This window comes from Nicotiana tabacum, chromosome 10 (assembly GCF_000715075.1).
Source record: "Nicotiana tabacum cultivar K326 chromosome 10, ASM71507v2, whole genome shotgun sequence".
NCBI classification, from domain to species: domain Eukaryota; kingdom Viridiplantae; phylum Streptophyta; class Magnoliopsida; order Solanales; family Solanaceae; genus Nicotiana; species Nicotiana tabacum.
Window position 1 is genome coordinate 65,452,735 of NC_134089.1, and position 19,902 is coordinate 65,472,636.

General features: G+C 42.5%; 1 protein-coding gene across 1 annotated transcript; it reads left to right on the plus strand.

The window, feature by feature from the left end:
- Positions 1-4,473: 4,473 nt before the first annotated feature.
- On the plus strand, positions 4,474-5,010 carry LOC142165145 (uncharacterized). The gene has a single exon (XM_075223764.1). It carries the CDS (start codon positions 4,474-4,476, stop codon positions 5,008-5,010), a length of 537 nt encoding a protein of 178 aa, XP_075079865.1.
- The last annotated feature ends 14,892 nt before the right edge of the window (positions 5,011-19,902 follow it).

Sequence of the window (19,902 nt, forward strand, 5' to 3'; positions counted from 1 at the left end):
ATGATTTTCTGAATTCTATCTTGTTGGAAAAATTCTACATGGGTTTGGATCCTATGAACAAATCTATAGCCAAGAATGCAGCTGCTGGATCTTTCATGGACAAATCATTCGCAAGAGTCACACAAATACTTGACAAAATGGCAAAACATAATCAATCATGGCACTCAAAAGACACCATAGGTGGAATTGCATATGGTTCTCCTTCCTTGACCACCATGATCAAGGAAAATCAAGAGATAGATCAAGTGATTGTAGGGCTTGCCACAAATGTCAATGTGTTGACAAAGATGTTCACCGAAAGCCAAACGAAGAAGATAAATGTGGTGGAGGATGTGCAATCCATATCAAATAAAGACTTTGAGGAGGCAAACTATGCCAACAACTATCAAGGAAGTTATCAAAGGCAACAATACCAAGGTCAAGGACAACAAAATCAGTGGAGGCCTCACCCGCCAGGGCAAGGCAACCAACAGTGGCGAAATGACCAAGGTGGCTCAAATCAAGAAAATTGGAATAACAACAACAACTTCTCAAATTGGAGTTCAAACCTGTAAGTTCCTCCAAAGGGGCAATATCCAAATCAAGGTTCATCAAGTGATTCCAAGTTGGAAAGCATGCTTGAACGGGTATTGCAAAATCAAGAGAAGTCTGACACTTATATGAGGAATATGACCGAGCTTGTTGGCTCTCATATTGTATCCATTCAAAAATTGGAGATGAAAATGGCAGACCTCTCTAGGGAGCAAAATCTGAAGCAAAAAGGGACACTTCCAAGTCACACAATTGCGAACCCAAAGGGTAGTGGGAGTGGTCCAACTTCTCATATCATGGAAATTACTACTCGGAGTGGGAAGGTACTACAAGGAGGGAGTGAACAAGTGGTTGAAGTTGAAGAGTCCGAACAAGAGGTTGAGGTTGAAGAGCCAAGTGTTGTTGAAGTTGAAAAGGTTCCGGAAGAATTGAAAGTGCAAGAAGAAAACTGGGAAGAGGTAAAGGAAAAGGTAAAAGAGACACCAAAAACTCTTCCTCCTATTCCTAGACCTCCTCCTCCATTCCCTCAAAGACTCGCTAGGAAGGTTGATGATAGCAAACTCGAAAAGTTCTATGACATTCTCAAGCAATTATCAGTGAATATTCCATTTGTGGAAGCATTTCAAGAGATGCCGGGTTTTGCTAAATATTTGAAAGACTTGATTACCAAGAAGATAACCACCAAGAATGAAGTGGTGAATGTGACTCACCGGGTTAGTTCCATCATTGCAACATCCACCGTTCAAAATAATGAAGACCCATGAGCTTTCACCATTTCTTGTACTATTGGGGCACATAATTTTGCAAGATCCCTTTGTGATAATGGGGCTAGCATCAACTTAATGCCTCTTGCCATTTACAAACAAGCAGGGTTAGGTATGCCAAGGCCCACAAGTATGAGATTTCAAATGGCCAATCGTTCCATAAAGAGACCGGTGGGAATTGTTGGTGATGTGCTTGTTAAAGTGGGAAAGTTTCATTTACCAGTTGATTTTGTAATCCTTGATTGTGCGGTTGACAAAGAGATCCCTATAATTTTGGGGAGACCATACCTAGCCACATGAATATCACTAATGGATTCGGAATAGAATAAGATCAAGTTCCGTGTGAATGATGAAGAGGTCACATTCCAAGCAAGCAAGGGTATGAAACTACCACATGAATATGAAAGCATCTCGGTGATTGATGTTGTTGATGAAGTGGAAGATGCGATTGAAATGAAGATGGAAGAACAGTGCCTTGGTGAGGTGTTGGCGGCTATTTTGGTGAACTTTGATGGTAAAGATATGGAAGGATATATGGAATCGGTCAATATATTGGAAGGGCTTGGATCCTACACTTATGCTCCGGCAAAGCTCTCTCTCGACTTGGAGAATAGAGCCACTCCTCCCACAAAGCCTTCTATTATTGAGCCACCGCAACTAGAGCTCAAACCACTTCCACCACACTTGAGGTATAAATTTCTTGGCTCAAATGATACTTTATCGGTAATTATTTTTTCTTTGTTGAATGATGTGCAGGTAGAACAATTGTTGGAAGTCTTGAAGGAGCATAGGCAAGCTATTGGATGGACAATTGCGGACATCCGAGGGATTCCTGCCGGAATTTGCGAACACAAGATCCAATTGGAGAGTGAGACGAAACCAAGTGTGGAACATCAACGACGGTTGAACCCGTCCATGCAAGAGGTGGTAAAGAAAGAAATCATCAAGTAGTTAGATGTTGGGGTAGTCTACCCCATTGCCAATAGTTCTTGGGTGAGCCTGGTGCAATGTGTTCCGAAAAAGGGAGAAATGACCGTGATTGAAAATGACAAAAATAAGCTCATCCCAACAAGAACAGTGACCAGATGAAGGGTGTGTATGGATTACCGGAAGCTCAACAATGCCACGTGCAAAGACCATTTCCCTATGCCTTTTATTGATCAAATGCTTGATCGGCTAGCGGGAAGGTCAATCTATTGCTTTCTTGATGGGTATTCCAGCTACAACCAAATCAATATATCATTGGAGGACCAAGAGAAGACAAAATTCACTTGCCCTTATGGAACTTTTTCCCTTAGCCGGATGTTGTTTGATTTGTGCAACACTCCAGCTACTTTTCAAAGATGCATGATGTCCATCTTCTCCGACATGGTGGAGGATTTTCTAAAGGTTTTCATGGACGACTTTTCAGTGGTAGGTAACTCTTTTGAGCATTGTCTCAACAATCTTAGACAAGTTCTTAAGAGATGTGAGGAGACCAAACTTGTGCTCAACTGGGAGAAATGCCATTTCATGGTGGATGAAGGCATTGTATTGGGGCATAAAATTTCAAAACATGGCATAGAGGTTGACTGGGCAAAGATCGAGATCATTTCCAAGCTTCCTCCACCTGCTTCAGTTAAAGGAGTCCAAAGTTTCTTGGGGCATGCCGGATTTTATAGGTGTTTCATCAAGGATTTTTCCAAGATTGCAAATCCTATGTGAAAACTCCTTGAGAAAGATGCAAAATTTGTGTTTGACAAGAATGTCTCAAAGCCTATGAGGAATTGAAGCAAAAGTTTATCACGGAACCTATTATTGTCACACCCAATTGGTCTCTTCCATTCGAACTCATGTGCGATGTCGGTGGTTTAGCTATTGGAGCAGTGCTGGGCTAACGTCACAACAAGGTTCTTCATCCGGTCTATTATGAAATCAAGACACTCAATGGGGTGCAAATGAATTGTACGGTGACTGAGCAAGAACCTTTTGCCATTGTCTATGCCTTTGAGAAATTTCGGGCTTACTTGTTGGGATCCAAGGTGATAGTGTACATAGATCATATTGCTCTTCGCTATCTTATGGCAAAGAAGGATGCAAAGCCTAGGTTGATTCGATGGGTCCTGTTGTTGCAAGAGTTTGACTTCGAAGTCAAATATAGAAAGGGGACGGAAAATCAAGTGGCGGATTATTTATCAAGGCTTGAAGAGGCAGGGAAACCAAAGGGAGATCTTGAAATCAACGATGCTTTCCTGGATGAACACATATTGGCACTATCTAGCATTTTTGCTCCTTGCTATGCCGATATTGCTAACTACTTGGTTAGTGACCTTATTCAGGATGTATTGGAATCCTATCAAAAGAAGAAGTTTTTGAGAGATTGTCGGCAATACTATTGGGAAGAACCATTCATGTTCCGTGTTTATGCTGACAACATCATCAGAAGGGGTGTTCCAGAAAAAAAGATTATGCCAATTCTAAAGGCATGCCACGACTCACCGGTTGGGGGTCACCATGGGGGAAATCGAATGGCGGCTAAGGTGCTTGAATGTGGTTATTATTGGCTTTCGATTTATCATGATGCCAATCAAATGGTCAAGGCTTGTGACTAGTGCCAAAGGCAAGGATCAATCTCCAAGAGTCATGAAATGCCAATGCACTTTGTGATGGTGATAGAAATCTTCAACGTGTGGGGAATTGATTTTATAGGTCCCTTTGTAAGCGCTTGTGGGATGAAATATATACTAGTGCCAAAGGCAAGGATCAATCTCCAAGAGTCATGAAATGCCAATGCACTTTGTGATGGAGATAGAAATCGTCAACGTGTGGGGAATTGATTTTATGGGTCCCTTTGTAAGCTCTTGTGGGATGAAATATATCTTGGTTGTTGTGGACTATGTGTCCAAATGGGTTGAAGCAATTTCCTTACCAAACAACGAGGTAATGAGTGTGACCACATTCTTAAAGAAAAACATATTCACTCGGTTTCGCACTCCTAGAGCCATTATTAGTGATGGTGGGTCTCATTTCTATAACAAGGCTTTCATGGGGATACTAGAGAAATATGGAGTCAAGCATAAGGTAGCCACACCTTATCATCCCCAATCAAGTGGCCAAGTTGAAGTTTCCAACCGGGAGATAAAGAGCATTCTAGAAAAGACTGTTAATGCAAACAAGATCGATTGGTCAAGGAAGCTAGATGACGCATTGTGGGCTGTACCTCACGGCGTACAAAACTCCTATTGGCACTTCTACTTATCGGTTAGTCTTCGGTAAAGTTTGTCATCTACCTGTAGAACTGGAGCACAAAGCTATGTGGGCTCTAAAGAGGTTGAACTTGGATTGGGCTGAAGCTGCAAATTTGAGGTTAACACAATTCAATGAAATGAAGGAATTCCATTTCCATACATATGAAAGTGCAGCTGTGTATAAAAAAAGGATGAAGTTCGTCCACAACAAAAAGATATTGAAAAGGGAGTTCAAGTCGGGTGACTTGGTTTTTCTCTTCAACTCAAGGCTCAAATTGTTTCCGGGCAATCTCAAATTGAAATGGTCCGGTCCGTTCAAGGTGGTAAATGTCTCTCCTTTTGGAGCTGTGGGACTAGAATCGGAGGATGGGCTCCGAACCTTCAAAGTAAATAGCCAGCGAGTCAAGCACTACTTGGGTACAGATGGAGAAAAATACTTGGTGGAGCAGTTGGCTCTCAAAGATGGTTTGTGCCTGACTAATGAGTGAATCAAAAGAAATGCCAACTTCGTCGTGCCGCAACGTTAAATCAAGTGATTCATGGGAGGCAACCCATGTGTGGTAACACCCCTTTTGTCCTTTAAATTGTAATTTTTTGTTAGATAGATTTAATTGAGTAATTTAAAGTGTGTGTTAGAGTGCAGGGGATTCAAAAGATCATAACACTGGGTAAAATTGCATGTGAAAGGGAAGAAAAGTCACCATGGAAAGTTTGCTACACATATGCGGTCAAATTAACTATGCAAATCGCATTGTGGTCGCAGACCCAGACAGTGCGGTTGGCAAATTTGGTGGTGAGAATGCGGCGAAGAGGTGCACTTTGCGGACCGCATTTCTATTATGTTGTCGCATAGTGCACTGCATTTTGGCCCTCAAGCAACTCAAGTTGAACCCACCGCATAACACTTATGTAGTCGCATAATGTGTTATGCGATGACTTACCCATCGCAAACCTCCCGGGTAAGTACCCTCGCATATCTTTAGCATTCAAACCACTTTAAAAACAAAATAAACGAAATTATTTTTTTTATCAGAAAGAAATCGAAACAAAACAAAAAAAAAAGAGAACGGAAAAACGGCTAGTTGAATCCAAGAAAGTAAGAAAACACCTGAGAATCCATCTCCCAAGTGTGCTCGTTCATCCATCACTAGTATGTTCTTCCTTTCCCATTTTGTTCCATGTAAATTTTTAGTTTAAATTGTATTGTGTTTTCCTATTTTTGTTTCCTTTAGTTTTGTTTATTTTTCCTCTTTGTAGTTGGCTATTTGTTCATAATGTGAGGGGGTTCTTTGATAGGTAATTAGGTTTGGGGTGTTGGGTAGTGAAACTAGGTCTGCCATTATTGAGGGTTGAATTCTAAGGTTGAGAACGATGACTTTTGCGGACCGCATAATCGAATTGCGGTCCGCATTGTTGCCGCAAAAATGAACCTAGGTGGTTGAAGAAGATGACCAAATGCATCGACTTCGTGATCGCATAATTGATATGCAGACCGCTAAGTCACCGCATACTGAGACAGTTTCAATGGTCTTGTAACATGTTGTTTGCGGCCATTTTGCGATCGCAAATCCATCTTTGCGGTGGACTTTGCGATTGAATAATGTGTTTATTTTTTCCAATGAAAAATAAGCAGAAGAGAAAAAAAATATAGGTAATTATGTGAACCGCATATTGGATATGCGATCGCATACCTATATCATTTCAAGAGGTAGAGAGTTTGCGACAAGTTTGCGGTCCGTATAGTGGTTATGCGACCGCATAACCTGTCGCATACTTGAACTTTTGTATATTTTTTTTCTCTTCTGCTTATTTTTCATTGTACCTACCATGTCACTCTTAGTTCATTTTTGTACAGATATGGCTCCCAAGAAACATACAGCCTCTACCCAAAAGAGGGCCTCCACCAGTCGTCAAGCACAATAAGCAAAACATTCACGATCGGATCCTACTGTTACACTTCCCTCCCAGTCTGATGAGGAGGAGATCCTACCCTTAGTTGACCTACAAGCTGAGGCAAGAAGGAAAAGAGGAGATGACTTCCAGCTCAGGTTTGGGGTCGAAGAGTCCAGGGAGCTATATAGAGAAGGGATAACAAAACGTAAAATCCTGGACAAAAAGCAATTAAGTCTGAATGGGATACAGGAGCAATACCCCACATATTGGAGAACATCAAAGCTAGAAATTGGCAGTGCTTCATTGAAATGCCTGATGACTACAATAAAACACTTGTCCATGAGTTTTATGCCTCTTATGGAGCCTCCAGGACTGCTCACCACAAGCGCAAAAGGGTTTTTTTATGATACTGTACTGGTTCGGGGGAAGCAAGTGTTCTGCAGCAGTGAGACCATCAATGAGTTCTACTTCCCAGACTGGAGCCCAGGCACAGCTGAGTATGCCGCCAAATGGGTAAACCGGGATAATGAGCGTAGTTGGATAGCGTCAGTGATAGCCAAGGGGACCTCTGATTGGATTAGCCCTTTGCACAAAATATTCAAGGAGGATCTCACATGAGAGGGTAGATTCTGGCTTAGCTTTGTCACCTCTCGACTAATACTGTCCAAAAATGAGACTGATATAAGCATTGAGAAAGCTCTTCTCATTGCATGCATTATGACGGGAATCAAAATTGATGTGGGTGATTTTATCTTTCGAGAGATAGGGATCCGGGTAAAACAGACAACCATGTCACTTCCATTCCCATGCTTGATCACAACCCCCTGTAAGGCTATAAAAGTCCCTACCATGCCACACACCGACAAGATAGGAAAGGCGCTGAAGGATATTGATTCATGCGCATTAATGATGTTGTTTCTCCCCCCCCAGAGGTTCAGACTCAGATTCTTGCTAATATAGAGCCCTCAGATTCCCAAACTCCTATGTCTCTTCAGGCTACTGTTGCATCCACTTCCACTTCACAGCCCACCTCTCAGCCCACCATTGCTCAGCCTTCTGCCACACCGCTAGTAGTTTCGAGGTTTGGTCTCTTAGATAAACATGCCAATGCTAAGGTAGACCAGCTTCTGAAGAGCCTCCCAGCCCTCAGCAAGCAGGCATTGACTCCCATCCAGTCCTCAGTGACGGCCCTCCAACAGCAGCAAACATCTTATGGGGATCTCCTGAAGCAGCTTGAGGTGCGGGTTGAGAAGATAGAGCGGGGTGAGGTTGGTGACTTACCAAAGATCCAGGAGGATGTTGCCACCATGAAGACTGAACTCTACAAAATGCAAACTTTGGATTTCGATCTATCATCCTTCCTGCCCAAGGAAGGTGAGCAGGGAGCAAACAAAGCAGTGGCTGGATTGGATCTTGACATCTCCACATTGATGACAGACACTGCACCTTAGACTGTCGGGGCTTCCCAGCCTCCAGCTCCCCCTACACGTATTGACATTCCTTCTGAGGAAGATTCCGGACACTCTACAGAGTCCGAAGGTGGGGAGGCAGATGAGGGAGATACTGATAAGGAGTCATGGTCCGAGGAGGATGAGGCCCCTCAGGAGAAGGGTAAGCAGGTTGTTATCCCTACAGTTGAGGATGAAGAACAAGCAGCCATTCAGAAGGCGATAGCACATTCGCTAGCAGACATGGTCGCCCCAGCAGATCCATCGACCACTCAGCCATCAACGGGCGAGGCTAGCAGCTTACAGGCCCCAGCTACAGTGTTGGGCCAGCTAGAGATCCCTCCTCCATCAGTGGAGGTCACTCCTCAGGCCAAGATCTCATCGGTCCCAGCTTCAGCATCAGAGGGTGACCCCACCATCATTCAGCAAGCTTCCGACTCCTATAGCGCTTAGTGCACCTCATGGAGCCCCTAAACTCTGTTTTACATTCTTATGCATTTGGGACAATGCATGCTCTTTAGTTGGGGGTGGGATAGCCTTGTATAAAATTTTGTGAATCCAACTGTTGTACATGTTTTTGTGTTATATAATCAAACTTCTGTATATACTTATGTTGTGATTCTGTATATATTTGTGTTCTGTGGTTTTAGTACATAGGTTATCTTTGTATATAAAAAAATAACCAAAAAAGTAGATAGTTGTATGTCATCTTTAGTAATTATCAATGAATTTCCCTTGGTTTTTATTCGCCGGGTTCTTTTCCAAGGGTGTAATAGTAGACCAAGGGTAGTCGAATGAAACATTTTGACCGGTTTGGTGTAATTGTCTAGTTTCAAGAATTTGTTCCTATAAATAGCCTATACCCTTCCATTAATATAAAAAAATGATATCAACTGTGTGAACTTGAGGCTCACTCTTTGACTCTATGCTTACCTAGAGTCATACATGTAAATATGATGGAAGCTTTGAGTTGCCAAGTGTTGACTCGAGGGCTAAAACTATATTGAGCCAAATAGTTCATGTGCCATGTGTGTGAGTCTTCGTATAAATAATTCTTGTGTTTACTTCTAACATCTAGAACTTTCCAGGTTGGTCTTTCGATGCTAATGATAATTACATTTGGTTGGAGAAATGACCTTAGGCATTCTTTGTGATTTTGGAAAACCAGCTAGCCTTTAAAGGTACCCATTGTATAGATATTATAACTAGTTACCCCATTTGAGCCTTTAACCTTTTCTTTGGCCACCTCGCTACAAACCTTTCCCCTTTTGTAAAATAATTCCCTCTTTTGAACCTATCCCTCCTTGAACATTGAGAATGAGGCTATAAGCCTAAGTTGGGGGTGTGGTGTCAAGCCGGAAATTGGTAAGGTTGTACTGTGAGTGTGGGAAAGTATACCTCGAGATAGGAAATTATTCAAGCTCCAAAAGAAAAGTAAAAAAAAGAGAAAAAGAAGAAGAAGAAAAAAAGAGATGTATGTATATATATAAATGTGGAGTCTTGAAGAATATTAGAGAGGTATGAAAGGCGTTTCAATGTGGGAAATTAGGAGCTAAGGAGGGTTATTTGGTTTGAAAAAAAGCAAAGAGCAACAAGAAAGAAAAATGTGAGTAGTGTTCAAGGAAGGTGTAGTCACTTGTACCCAAATGCTAATCCGACCATTCCCTAAACCTACATTACAAGCTTAAAAAGTACTTATGGGATCTCCAACCGAACGTTCTTAGAATAAAGCAATGAATCAAAATAAGGGCAAGCCTATGGTATGGTATGTTGTAACACTTGAAACTCTTTTTGAGAGTGAGTGTATTTGTGAATTCGTCCCTGTTGTTGTAATTGTAAATATTGTGAGTTTGGGACTTTCTTTCTAGTGAGGGAACATGAATCGTGTGTTTGGACAGAAATTGAGTTTTTAAGTCAAATGCAAGTGCACTCAGCTGAGGGTAACATTTTGTCAAATTGGTCGAGGCTCAAAGTTTCACAAGTTGATTAGTTCCTTTGTAAATAATGATGGTTCAGGAAGAGTAAATAAATGAAAGTGCATGCTTATAGTACTGACAACTAACACCGTCCACGGTCACTATTATTTCATATCGTTTAGATGGAGTCTAGAATAGGATAGTGTCAGTTTAGTTGCTTGAGGACAAGCAATAAGTTGGAGGTGTTGATGTGCCGGAGAATTTTGGCACATTTAATACAAATTGCTTAGATTATAGCTTGTTTTAAATGCAATAATCTTTTATACTTATGTAATTTTAGTATTTTTGCAGTGTATGAGGTTTAAGGACCTAAGAGCATGGAAATGAAATCAAAAAGGCACAAAAGGACAAGAAAAGAGCAAAATGCGATCGCAAATGTGGAAATGCGGCCCGCAAATACAACATGCAGACCGCATAATGCTCAAAGGAATCGCAAACCCTAAAAGTTTGTTGGCCAAATTCCAGTGCAAGAAATGTGGTGCAGTATGCGATCGCATAACAGGTTTGTTGGCCACATAATAGACCGCAAACTTGTTGTGAGAACTACTGATTGTGGAAAACACGATGAGAAATGTGATCGCATATCTACAATGCGGACCGCAAACTGTGAAGGCGATGAAGGCCTGGAAACTAGGGTTTGAAGATGTGATGGACATGAAGAGAATGCGGACCGCATGTCTGTTATGCGACAGATATGTGGTCGCATAATTGACCTGGAAGGGTATTTTTGTCCAATTTTGGTCCCGCGTTTTGACCCACTATAATTAGATTTATTGGGGTTTTGTGGGGGCATCTTGTCTGGTTTTTGAGCTACAATTCAAGTCTTTAATATTCCTGTATTTTGGAAGCTTTTGAAGGAAGAATCTTGCATTTTGTAATCTTTATGGCATTAAATATTCTCATCCTTTTGTAATTTAGCATGTGTAGCTAACTATAAATACTAAGGTTGTGTACCCTAAATGGATGTTACGTTAATGAGTGTTTAATATTGAATATATATATAATGGTTGGTTGATATATATTTATTTCTCATTCTTCATTTATTGTTGGTGGTTGCAAACATTAACAAGTGCCATTAAATTCTTTCTTTACTTGGAAAAGTGAGTTAGAATTTGGTAGAAGTAAATATCAAAGACTCAAGGCTTTAATCCTTGTTTAATAGAATCTCTTAGGAATAAGTGGGTTTTATTTGGCATATATTGATTGTTCTTAATAGCAACTCTTTTATATTTGGAAAAATCATAAAGAGGAAATACTACCCATCTTTTGGAAAATATTGGGTAGTCATTTAGAAATCATTTGCATATCTAAAGAACCTTCCATTAGAAATATATCATATTAATACCGATAGCATTCATTTCATTGAAGGGGGCACAACCTTGGTTTCCTTAATAAAACTATTTATATTCTCAACGTTATTTACATTATCAACGTTATAATTTTTTTTTTAAAATCACAATTATATCATACTCTTGTTACAATTAACCGAATAGAATTATGACTTAAGTCAAGTAACACACTACTTGAGTAACCTTTTCATGCCTATTCCCTGTGGGATTCAACCCCAACCGTGTTGGGTTATTATATTTGACACCGACCACCTTACACTATTTAATTAAAGTATAATTTGAGTGTGTCACCCTGGTGTAAGCTCACCCATACTTTTGGAAGATAGTGCTGATGATAAGAAACTTTGCGGATAAAGCAGGGCTCGAATTCACCCTTAGACATCTCGTTAGGTTATATCGGCCTTTGCATTACGGGGGCTTGATTACTCTATGACGTCGATCCACCCGGTCCCCATACCGTTAATGACGAAGAGGACGAGGAGGGTGGATGAGCCGGTTTGTTCGAGCACGGACAGTCGATATTATCCCTGGAGAGTTTTTTCCATTTCCTGAGAAATGAAATTTCACGCGTAAGTGGTATACTTGTATTTTTATCGCTTTGTCCATAGTGGAGGCGGGCTTTGTAAATGCACCTTTTTTTCCTTTTCTGCAATGATTTTGTGGATGCTGGGCGAGGTTCCCTATTTGCCGGATTGGGTTGGGAAGTTGGCGACCCACTTGACTTACAATAGGCGTAAGTGGCGAGCTTTATCTAAGGATAGGTAGGTGTCAAAACACCACAGTACGTGCTATGTGATTTGCTCCCCCCTTCTCTCGGAAGGGTGCTTTTTCTTTCTGCGTACTAACTTTGTCATCGTAGGCATTGGGGAGTCCGTTAAAGCGAGGTCGTGCCCTTTAAGAGAGGAAGAAAGACTGTCGGCTTCAGGACTGAGGGACGATAATAATAACAATAAGCAGGAGAGGCCTTTGTAGGACGACAGTGATTGTAGCAAGACATGTCCGGCCCGGAGGCTTAGAGAGGGTGTATCAGCCAAACCTGCAACACTCGAGGTCTCTGGCTCCAGAGAAACGGTCCCTCCTCCACTACTATCTTTCTTTACCGTCAAAGGTGCTTCGAGGAGTGATGGGTCTCTGTCGTTGGCTTCTTCTCCTATCAAAGCCACTTCGAGGGATGTTCAACGCCAAGGGGCGCGTATATTAGGCGACCGTGTCCCAAACTATGGTGATTCTACTAAGGTAGATGGAGCCAGACCAGTAGATGTACGCTCAACTCTTGAGGAATATCAACGAATTCACTCAGAGGTAGGTTTATGCCGTTCGTACTAGTTTTATAGTTTTGTAATTTTCACTTTCTTACCATGTTTCTCTTCCACAGGCTTTTAATAAGCTCAAATCTGAGCTGCTTCGCCGTGAGGCTAGATTGTGAAAAGTCGTTGACGGGGAGAAATCCCTTAGGCTTCTTTGCAATTAAAGGGAAGATGATTTGGCACGTTTACGGTATTAGGTGAGTTAAAGCTTGAATTATGAGATCTACCTGAAGGAGCAAGTAGTTTTGTTCCAAGGGAGTGTGTGTTCCTTTTTCTAGCTCCTAAGGCTAATGTTTTGTTTATTTCAGTTGTAAAAAAAGACAGAGGACATGGAGCGCCTTCCGAATGAAGCTGGCCGAGCCAAGCGCGAGTACGATGAGTTAAAGGCTCAGGCTGACATTAAGGCTTCAACGGGGAAGGGTGCTTTGGCTAGAGCCTCCGCCTTTGAGGTTCAACTTCGCTTAGCTCATGATAATAGCTTGGTCCGAACAAATATGATTACAAAGATCGAGTATGACCTTTTGAAGGTAAAGGACAAGGTTGTGGATGCCTGGGCTGAAGCCGTAATAAGCCGAACTAAGGCTGACAAGAAAGTGGCGGTCTATTTGAAGGACGATGTCGATGCTCAAGCTGAGTTGAGAAGGACTCTTGACCGCAAGGGCAGGAGCAAGGAATACGCTCGGTGTAAATCTCGAAGGGAAACCCTCGAAGAGATCCATGCTAAGGGCTTTGACCTCTCGGAAGAGGTGAAGCAGGCGAAGGCGGACGAACATGGCACTAAGTCTCTTTTGTCCGACATCGAGGATATCGAGGATGAGGCCGACGGGCCATAGTCCCCAAGGGGGACATAGATTTCTTTTCTATTTACGTATATAGTACTTTCAAAGTATGTTGTAAATGGAGCTTGTATTTTCTCGCATATATGTATAAAAGGGAACCTCACGGTTTTATTTCTCCTGCATTTTTTGCCTTGATTTTAGCCAAATGAACTGGTCTTTGAGTTAAAAGGAATCCTTAGATTCATAGTATGGTCTTGAGGCTCATTAGGCTGGCCTGTAGGTTCTTATGCGCTTTGGTCGGTACGACCTTTTAGCATAAGCCGATGTTTGAGCTCTTATGCTTTTGCTCTTAAGCATATTTAGTTAACTGTTTCGGGTTCAGTCTCCGAGTCAGGTTTTGACTCGAACTCATTCGACCCTCAGGTTTTTGCATTTAAAGCTGGCCCTTAGGCTCTTACGCGTTGGGTCGATATGGCCTCAAGTATGGGCTGGTGACAGTGGCTCTTATGCTTTAGGTCGGTACGACTTTTAATGTGAGCTGGCGTCAGTGGCTCTTATGCTTTGGGTCGATATGACCTCTAATACGGGCTGACGATAGTGGCTCTTACGCTTTAGGTCGGTACGACCTTTAATATAGGCTTTATTTTTCCCCCGATAAGGATTTTTGAAATAATGTTTGCCTGACTGTTCGACGGTTTGATAAAAACCTTGATTATTCATTATATGGTGATAATCGAGCACCTTGGGAGGTTTGGCTCAGTGGCTGAGTATCTCAAAGCCTGTATTTAGGAGCTGACATGGTCGAAGCTCTTTTGCTTATGTCGAGGGTAGCTTGTTTAACTTGTTCTTTTCAAAGTATATTCGAAGTAATTGAAGGCCTATGATTTTATAGCAATGCTTGAGGTCTTACAGATGTTGTTGTTTCCTTATATAGGACTTATGAGACCGATGCTGCCCGGATGTGGTCTTATGGCCTCGGGTTTTGATAAATTGATGGGGGTGGCGATTAGCGGTAGTCCCCGAGTCATCAAGGATTTCTTGGCTCGGGAGCCATTACTTGTAAATTTGGTATTGCCTCATTGAGGGTTTACAATTTTGGAGTTTCCGACCCGGAGGTCATGTGGCCTTGAGTTTTCGACGCCAGTCCCCGGGTGTTTAGGATGTTTTTGGCTATGGAGCTATTTTGTGATCATGATGTTGCATCATTGAGGGCTTACGAGTTAGGAGCTTCGACCGGGGGGTCGTATTATTTTGAGTTGTTGATATCAGTCCCCGAGTGTTCGGGACGTTTTTGATAGAGGAGTTGTTTTTGCAAAAATACCGAGTTTCTTTGATTACATGGTACAACTATACACATTTTTGTTGTTACGGGATCGGTTGTTCTATGCGAATATGATTCCTTCGACTGTTTGGCCCGGTACATTATTTTCCTATCGAGACCCTACTTAGCGCATCTTGGCTTCTTTGAGTAGGTGACCTTCCCGGGGGATGCCCCCCAGTATTTGAGGTTGATTTCAAAAGAAGACTTGAATACTTGTTGGGTCTTCTCTAGATATCATATAGATGTTGTCGCGTTAAAAACTTTGCTGGTAAAACCCTTCTTGGGATAAAAACCCGATCGAAGGAAAAGAGTGCAACGTATGCTTTTGAAACTTGAGCCCTTCAAGTTGGGAAGTGCTTCGGCCATTTTGATCGGGTACCTATATTTAGGTCAGTATAAAATGCAGCTAAAAAAAAGGGGAATGGTCATAGCTTAGTGCTAACGGTGTTTCAGATCTCGATGTGATTCAATTGATTGTTACGTGGACTCGGTACGGTCCTTTGTTTTGTTTAGTTGGGCTTAGCCAAAGATGTAGTTTGATATCGCTATTTTATTGTTTGATTACCCTTTGGCTCCTTCGAGGGTGGAGGTGCTGGTGTCGGCATCACATTGTTCACCGCAGACATTTCTCTTGTCGAATGATATTCCCCATAGACGGTTTTAATCCCATCCTTTGTCAGTAATTTCATCATTTTATGGAGGGTGGATGGTACTGCTCTCATGTAGTGTATCCATAGCCTTCCGAGCAAGGCGTTGTACCTCATGTCTTATTCGATGACATGGAATTTGGCATTTTGGGTTGTGCCGGCCACATTGACTGGGAGGGTGATTTCCCCTTTCGTTGTTTCACTCACCATGTTGAATCCGTTGAGGACTCGAGAGGCGGGCACAATTTGGTCAAGTAGTCCGAGCTGCTCTACCACCCTCGACCTGATAATGTTGGCCGAGCTACCTATATCCACAAGTTCACGTTTAATTTGAAATATATTTACAAGGAAAGAGATTACCAGTGCGTCATTATGAGGCTGAGACAAGGTCTTGATGTCCTCATCGCTGAATGTGAGAGCATCCTCGGGTATGTAACCCCGAGTTTGCTTTTCTCTAGTGATGGATATTATTGTTCTTCTCATCATCATGGGCTCCTGTAGGGCATCGATGCCTCCCAAGGTCATGTGGATGACATGTTGTGGCTAATTTGTTTCGTTCTTCTTGGTTGCCTCTCTTTCTCTGAAATGATTTTTGTCCCGGTCGTTGAGGAATTCTCGGAGGTGACCTTTACTGAGTAGTCAGGATACTTCTTCTCGGAGTTGGTGGTAATCCTCGGTCCTGTGACTGTGCGTGTTGTGAAATTCACACACTAAGTTATGATTTCTTTGCAAAGGATCTAATTGCACAAGCCTGGGCCACCTGGCATCTCTGATTTTACTGATGGCAAACACGATGGCTGATACGCCGACGTAAAAGTTATATTCCGACAAGCGAGGTGCCTCCATTGGCCCTGTGTTCCTATCAAATCCAACTCTATTGATGAGTCCCCAAGGATTCTAGCCTCGGTCCATCCTTCGACCATTGCTGGGTATGTTGTACCTCGGGGCGTTTCTCCTGTCTTCGGTGTATGGCTGGTACCTTTCTTTGTTTGGCTTTGGCTCCTTCGCCAGAAGCCTGCTTGGGTATACCGAGCCCGAGGGGGCTCCTAGTTGGTCGTCCTTAACCCTAATTTTCGATTGATATCGGTTGTGAACGTCCGACTAGGTCAATGTGGGAAATTCAACCAGATTCAGTTTCAGCTGCTTCGAAGCCACCAAGCTTCGTTCATTCAGACCTTGAGTGAAGGCCTGCACTGCCCTGTCAGCGGATACTGGTGGTAGTTCCATTCGTTCCATTTGAAAGCGAGATACAAACTCTCGCTGCATCTCATTCTCCCTTTGCTTGATCTTGAAGACGTCAGATTTCCTTGTTTCTATTTTGATGGCACTGGCATGTGCCTTTATGAAAGAATTTGCCAGCATGGCAAATGAGTCTATAGAGCTAGGAGCTAGGTTGTGATACCATATCATGGCCCCTCTTGAGAGTGTTTCCCCAAACTTTTTTAGCAAGACGAACTTTATCTCGTCATCCTTTAGGTCGTTGCCCTTCACTGCGCAAGTATAGGCAGTGACGTGCTTGTTAGGGTTTGAGGTTCCGTTGTACTTCGGAGGCTCAGGCATTCTGAACTTCTTTGGAATGGGTTTTGGGGATGCTTCCTACGGGAACAGTTTTTGCAAAAACTTCTTTGAGTCTACCCCTTTTAGAATCAGGGGTGCGCCCAGAATTTGATCGACCCTGGAATTGTAGGTCTCTACCTTCTTGTCGTTGGCTTCTATCTTCTTCTTACCCGGCTCGATCCTCTTTGTGAGGTCCTCGAGCTTCTTTATGATGGCGTGTCGGCTTCTGACCCATTATTGCTTGATCTTTCTGGTGCTCGGCTGGGGGGGCGTCCCCAGTACTACCGTGCTGGGAGTTTTCTGGTGACTTTGCAGCTGAGAAATTGCCAGTTGTTATGCCTGTAACATTTCAAAAATAATGTGAAGGTTAACCCCCCATTCTTCCCTAGTCGAGGTTCTTTGGACATCTTGTTTCTCTCCTTGGTGTACGCTCATGTTGGTGTGGGAGCTTATATCGACTTGTTGGGCATCGCGCGAGATCGCATCCACGGGAATTGGTTCTGGTGCATTCTCAGGGTTTCGTGGTGGTAGACCAACACCTGGAACATCCACACCATTCTTTCCATGGTCCTCAAGATTTTTGTTTCCACCTCCATTTACCGATTTAGACATTTTGACCTGAAATTGAAGATCTTGGACAAGAAAAGGCGTGAAAGATAACTTGTGTTATGTAGTAAAACCAGCAAGCAAATAATCACTATTATTTTTAGCCCTACGGTGGGCGGGAAAGTGTTTACCATGAAAATGGTAATAATAATTAAATTTGATTTTGTGGTTCTAAAAATACGTGATCTATTTTTTATGGTAGTTGTAAGGCAAAGGATGCTAAAGTAAGGGACTAGAAAGCAAGATTATAGCTAGAAAATGATATAATAGTCAAACCAAATGGCTGAAAATCGGGCCTCGAGCTCGCTTATTCAGGCCTCAGGTTTGGTATGATGCCCCACCGAGAGTGATCAAGGGATGACTAACAATTATGAGAGCTAAAATGATGGCTCTTTATGATCAATGATAAGCGATAAATGAAGAATAATGTATAGAACACAATAAATATAAGCAATAAATGTAGTAATGAGATCAAGAGAATATGTTAGAGAGCAGAGAGAATGTTCTTGTATATTTTGTATTGAGCAATAGAACCCTACAAAAATGACAAGTATCCCCTTTATATATGAGGGGGAATCCCAACATAGTACAGATGCGTTAATTACAAAGATATTGGGTTGGTACAACCATTTAATGTCTTGATTCGCTTTTTGGACTAGCCCACTATGCTTTGTCGGTTCTATGTACGCAACTTAGGAACTTCACCCTGATCCACTGAGACCACTACTTTACATCGCCTTGAGGCCAGTCGTTACTTACATTACCTCGGAGCCGATCACCGAGAATCCTCGAAGTCGATCACTAAAAATCCTCGAGATGCCTTGATGATCGTGAAATCAAACTGTCGATTTCTACCGTATACACCTTTGCCTCGTATTGAAGATTTATTTTACCAGCTTCAGGGATCGAGGGTGTTCTCGAAGATTGATCTCAGGTCAGGGTATCACCAGTTGAAGATCAGGGACTCGGACATTCTTAAGATAGCTTTCAGGACCCGACATGGTCATTATGAGTTCTTTGTGATGTCTTTTGGGCTGACCAATGCCCCAGCAGCGTTCATGCATTTGATGAAAAATATGTTTTGGCCTTATCTCAACTCGTATGTTATTGTATTCATTGATGATATTTTGGTGTACTCGCATAGCCAGGAGGAGCACGCAAAGCATTTAAGAGTTATAGTGCAGCAGTTAAGGGAGGAGAAGCTTTATGCAAAGTTCTCCAAGTGTGAGTTTTGGCTCTGTTCAATGGCATTCTTGGGGCACGTGGTGTCCTGTGAAGGTATTCAGGTTGATCCGAAGAAGATAGAGGCGGTCTAGAGTTGGCCCAGACCGTCCTCGGCCATAGAGATTCATAGCTTTCTTGGTTTAGCGAGTTATTGCCATCGGTTCATCCAGGGATTTTCATCTATTGCATCACCCTTGACCAAATTGACCCAAAAGGGTTCTCCTTTTAGGTGGTCAGATGAGTGTGAGGCGAGATTTCAGAAGCTCAAGACCTCCATGACCATAGCTCCAGTGTTAGTTTTGCCATCAGCATCAGGTTCTTATACGATATATTATGATGATTCTCGGGTCGGCATTGGGTGTATGTTAATGCAGAAGTGTAGAGTGATTGCTTATGCTTCTCGCCAGTTGAAGCCCCATGAGAATAACTACCCTATTCATGATTTGGAGTTGGCTGTCATTGTTTACGCGTTGAAGATCTGCAGGCATTATCTCGATGGTGTGTCTTGTTAGGTGTTTACTGATCATCGTAGCCTCCAACACTTATTCAAGAAGAAGGATCTCAATTTGAGGCAGTGGAGATGGTTGGAGCTGCTAAAGAACTATGATATTACTATTTTGGACCATCCGAGAAAGGCCAATATAGTGGTTGATGCCTTGAGTAGGAAGGCGATGAGTATGGGAAGTCTTGAATTTATTCCTATTGGAGAGAGACCACTTGTAGTTGATGTTCATGCTTTGGCCAATTGATTTGTGAGGTTGGATATTTAGTAGCCCAGTCGGATCCTAGCTTATGTGGTTTCTCAGTCTTCCTTGTTTGATTGTATCAGAGAGCGCTAGTATGATGATCCTCATTTGCTTGTCCTCAAGGAAAAAGTTCAGCACAGTGATGCCAGAGATGTGACTATTTGTGATGATGGGGTATTGAGGATGCAGGGTCGGATATGTTTGCCCAATGTAGATGTACTTCGGGAGTTAATTCTGGAGGAGGCCTATAGCTTGCAGTATTCCATCCATCTGGGTGCCGCGAAGATGTACCAGGATTTGAGATAACACTATTGGTGGAGGAGAATTAAGAAAGATATAGTGGGGTTTGTACCTTGGTGTCTCAGTTGTCAGCATGTGAAATAAGAGCATCAGAGACCGGGTGGCTTGCTTGGAAGTGGGAGCGGATCACCATGGATTTCGTAGTTGGACTCCCACAGACTTCGAGGAAGTTCGATGCTATTTGGGTGATTGTGTATTGGTTGACCAAGTCTGCGCACTTCATTCCT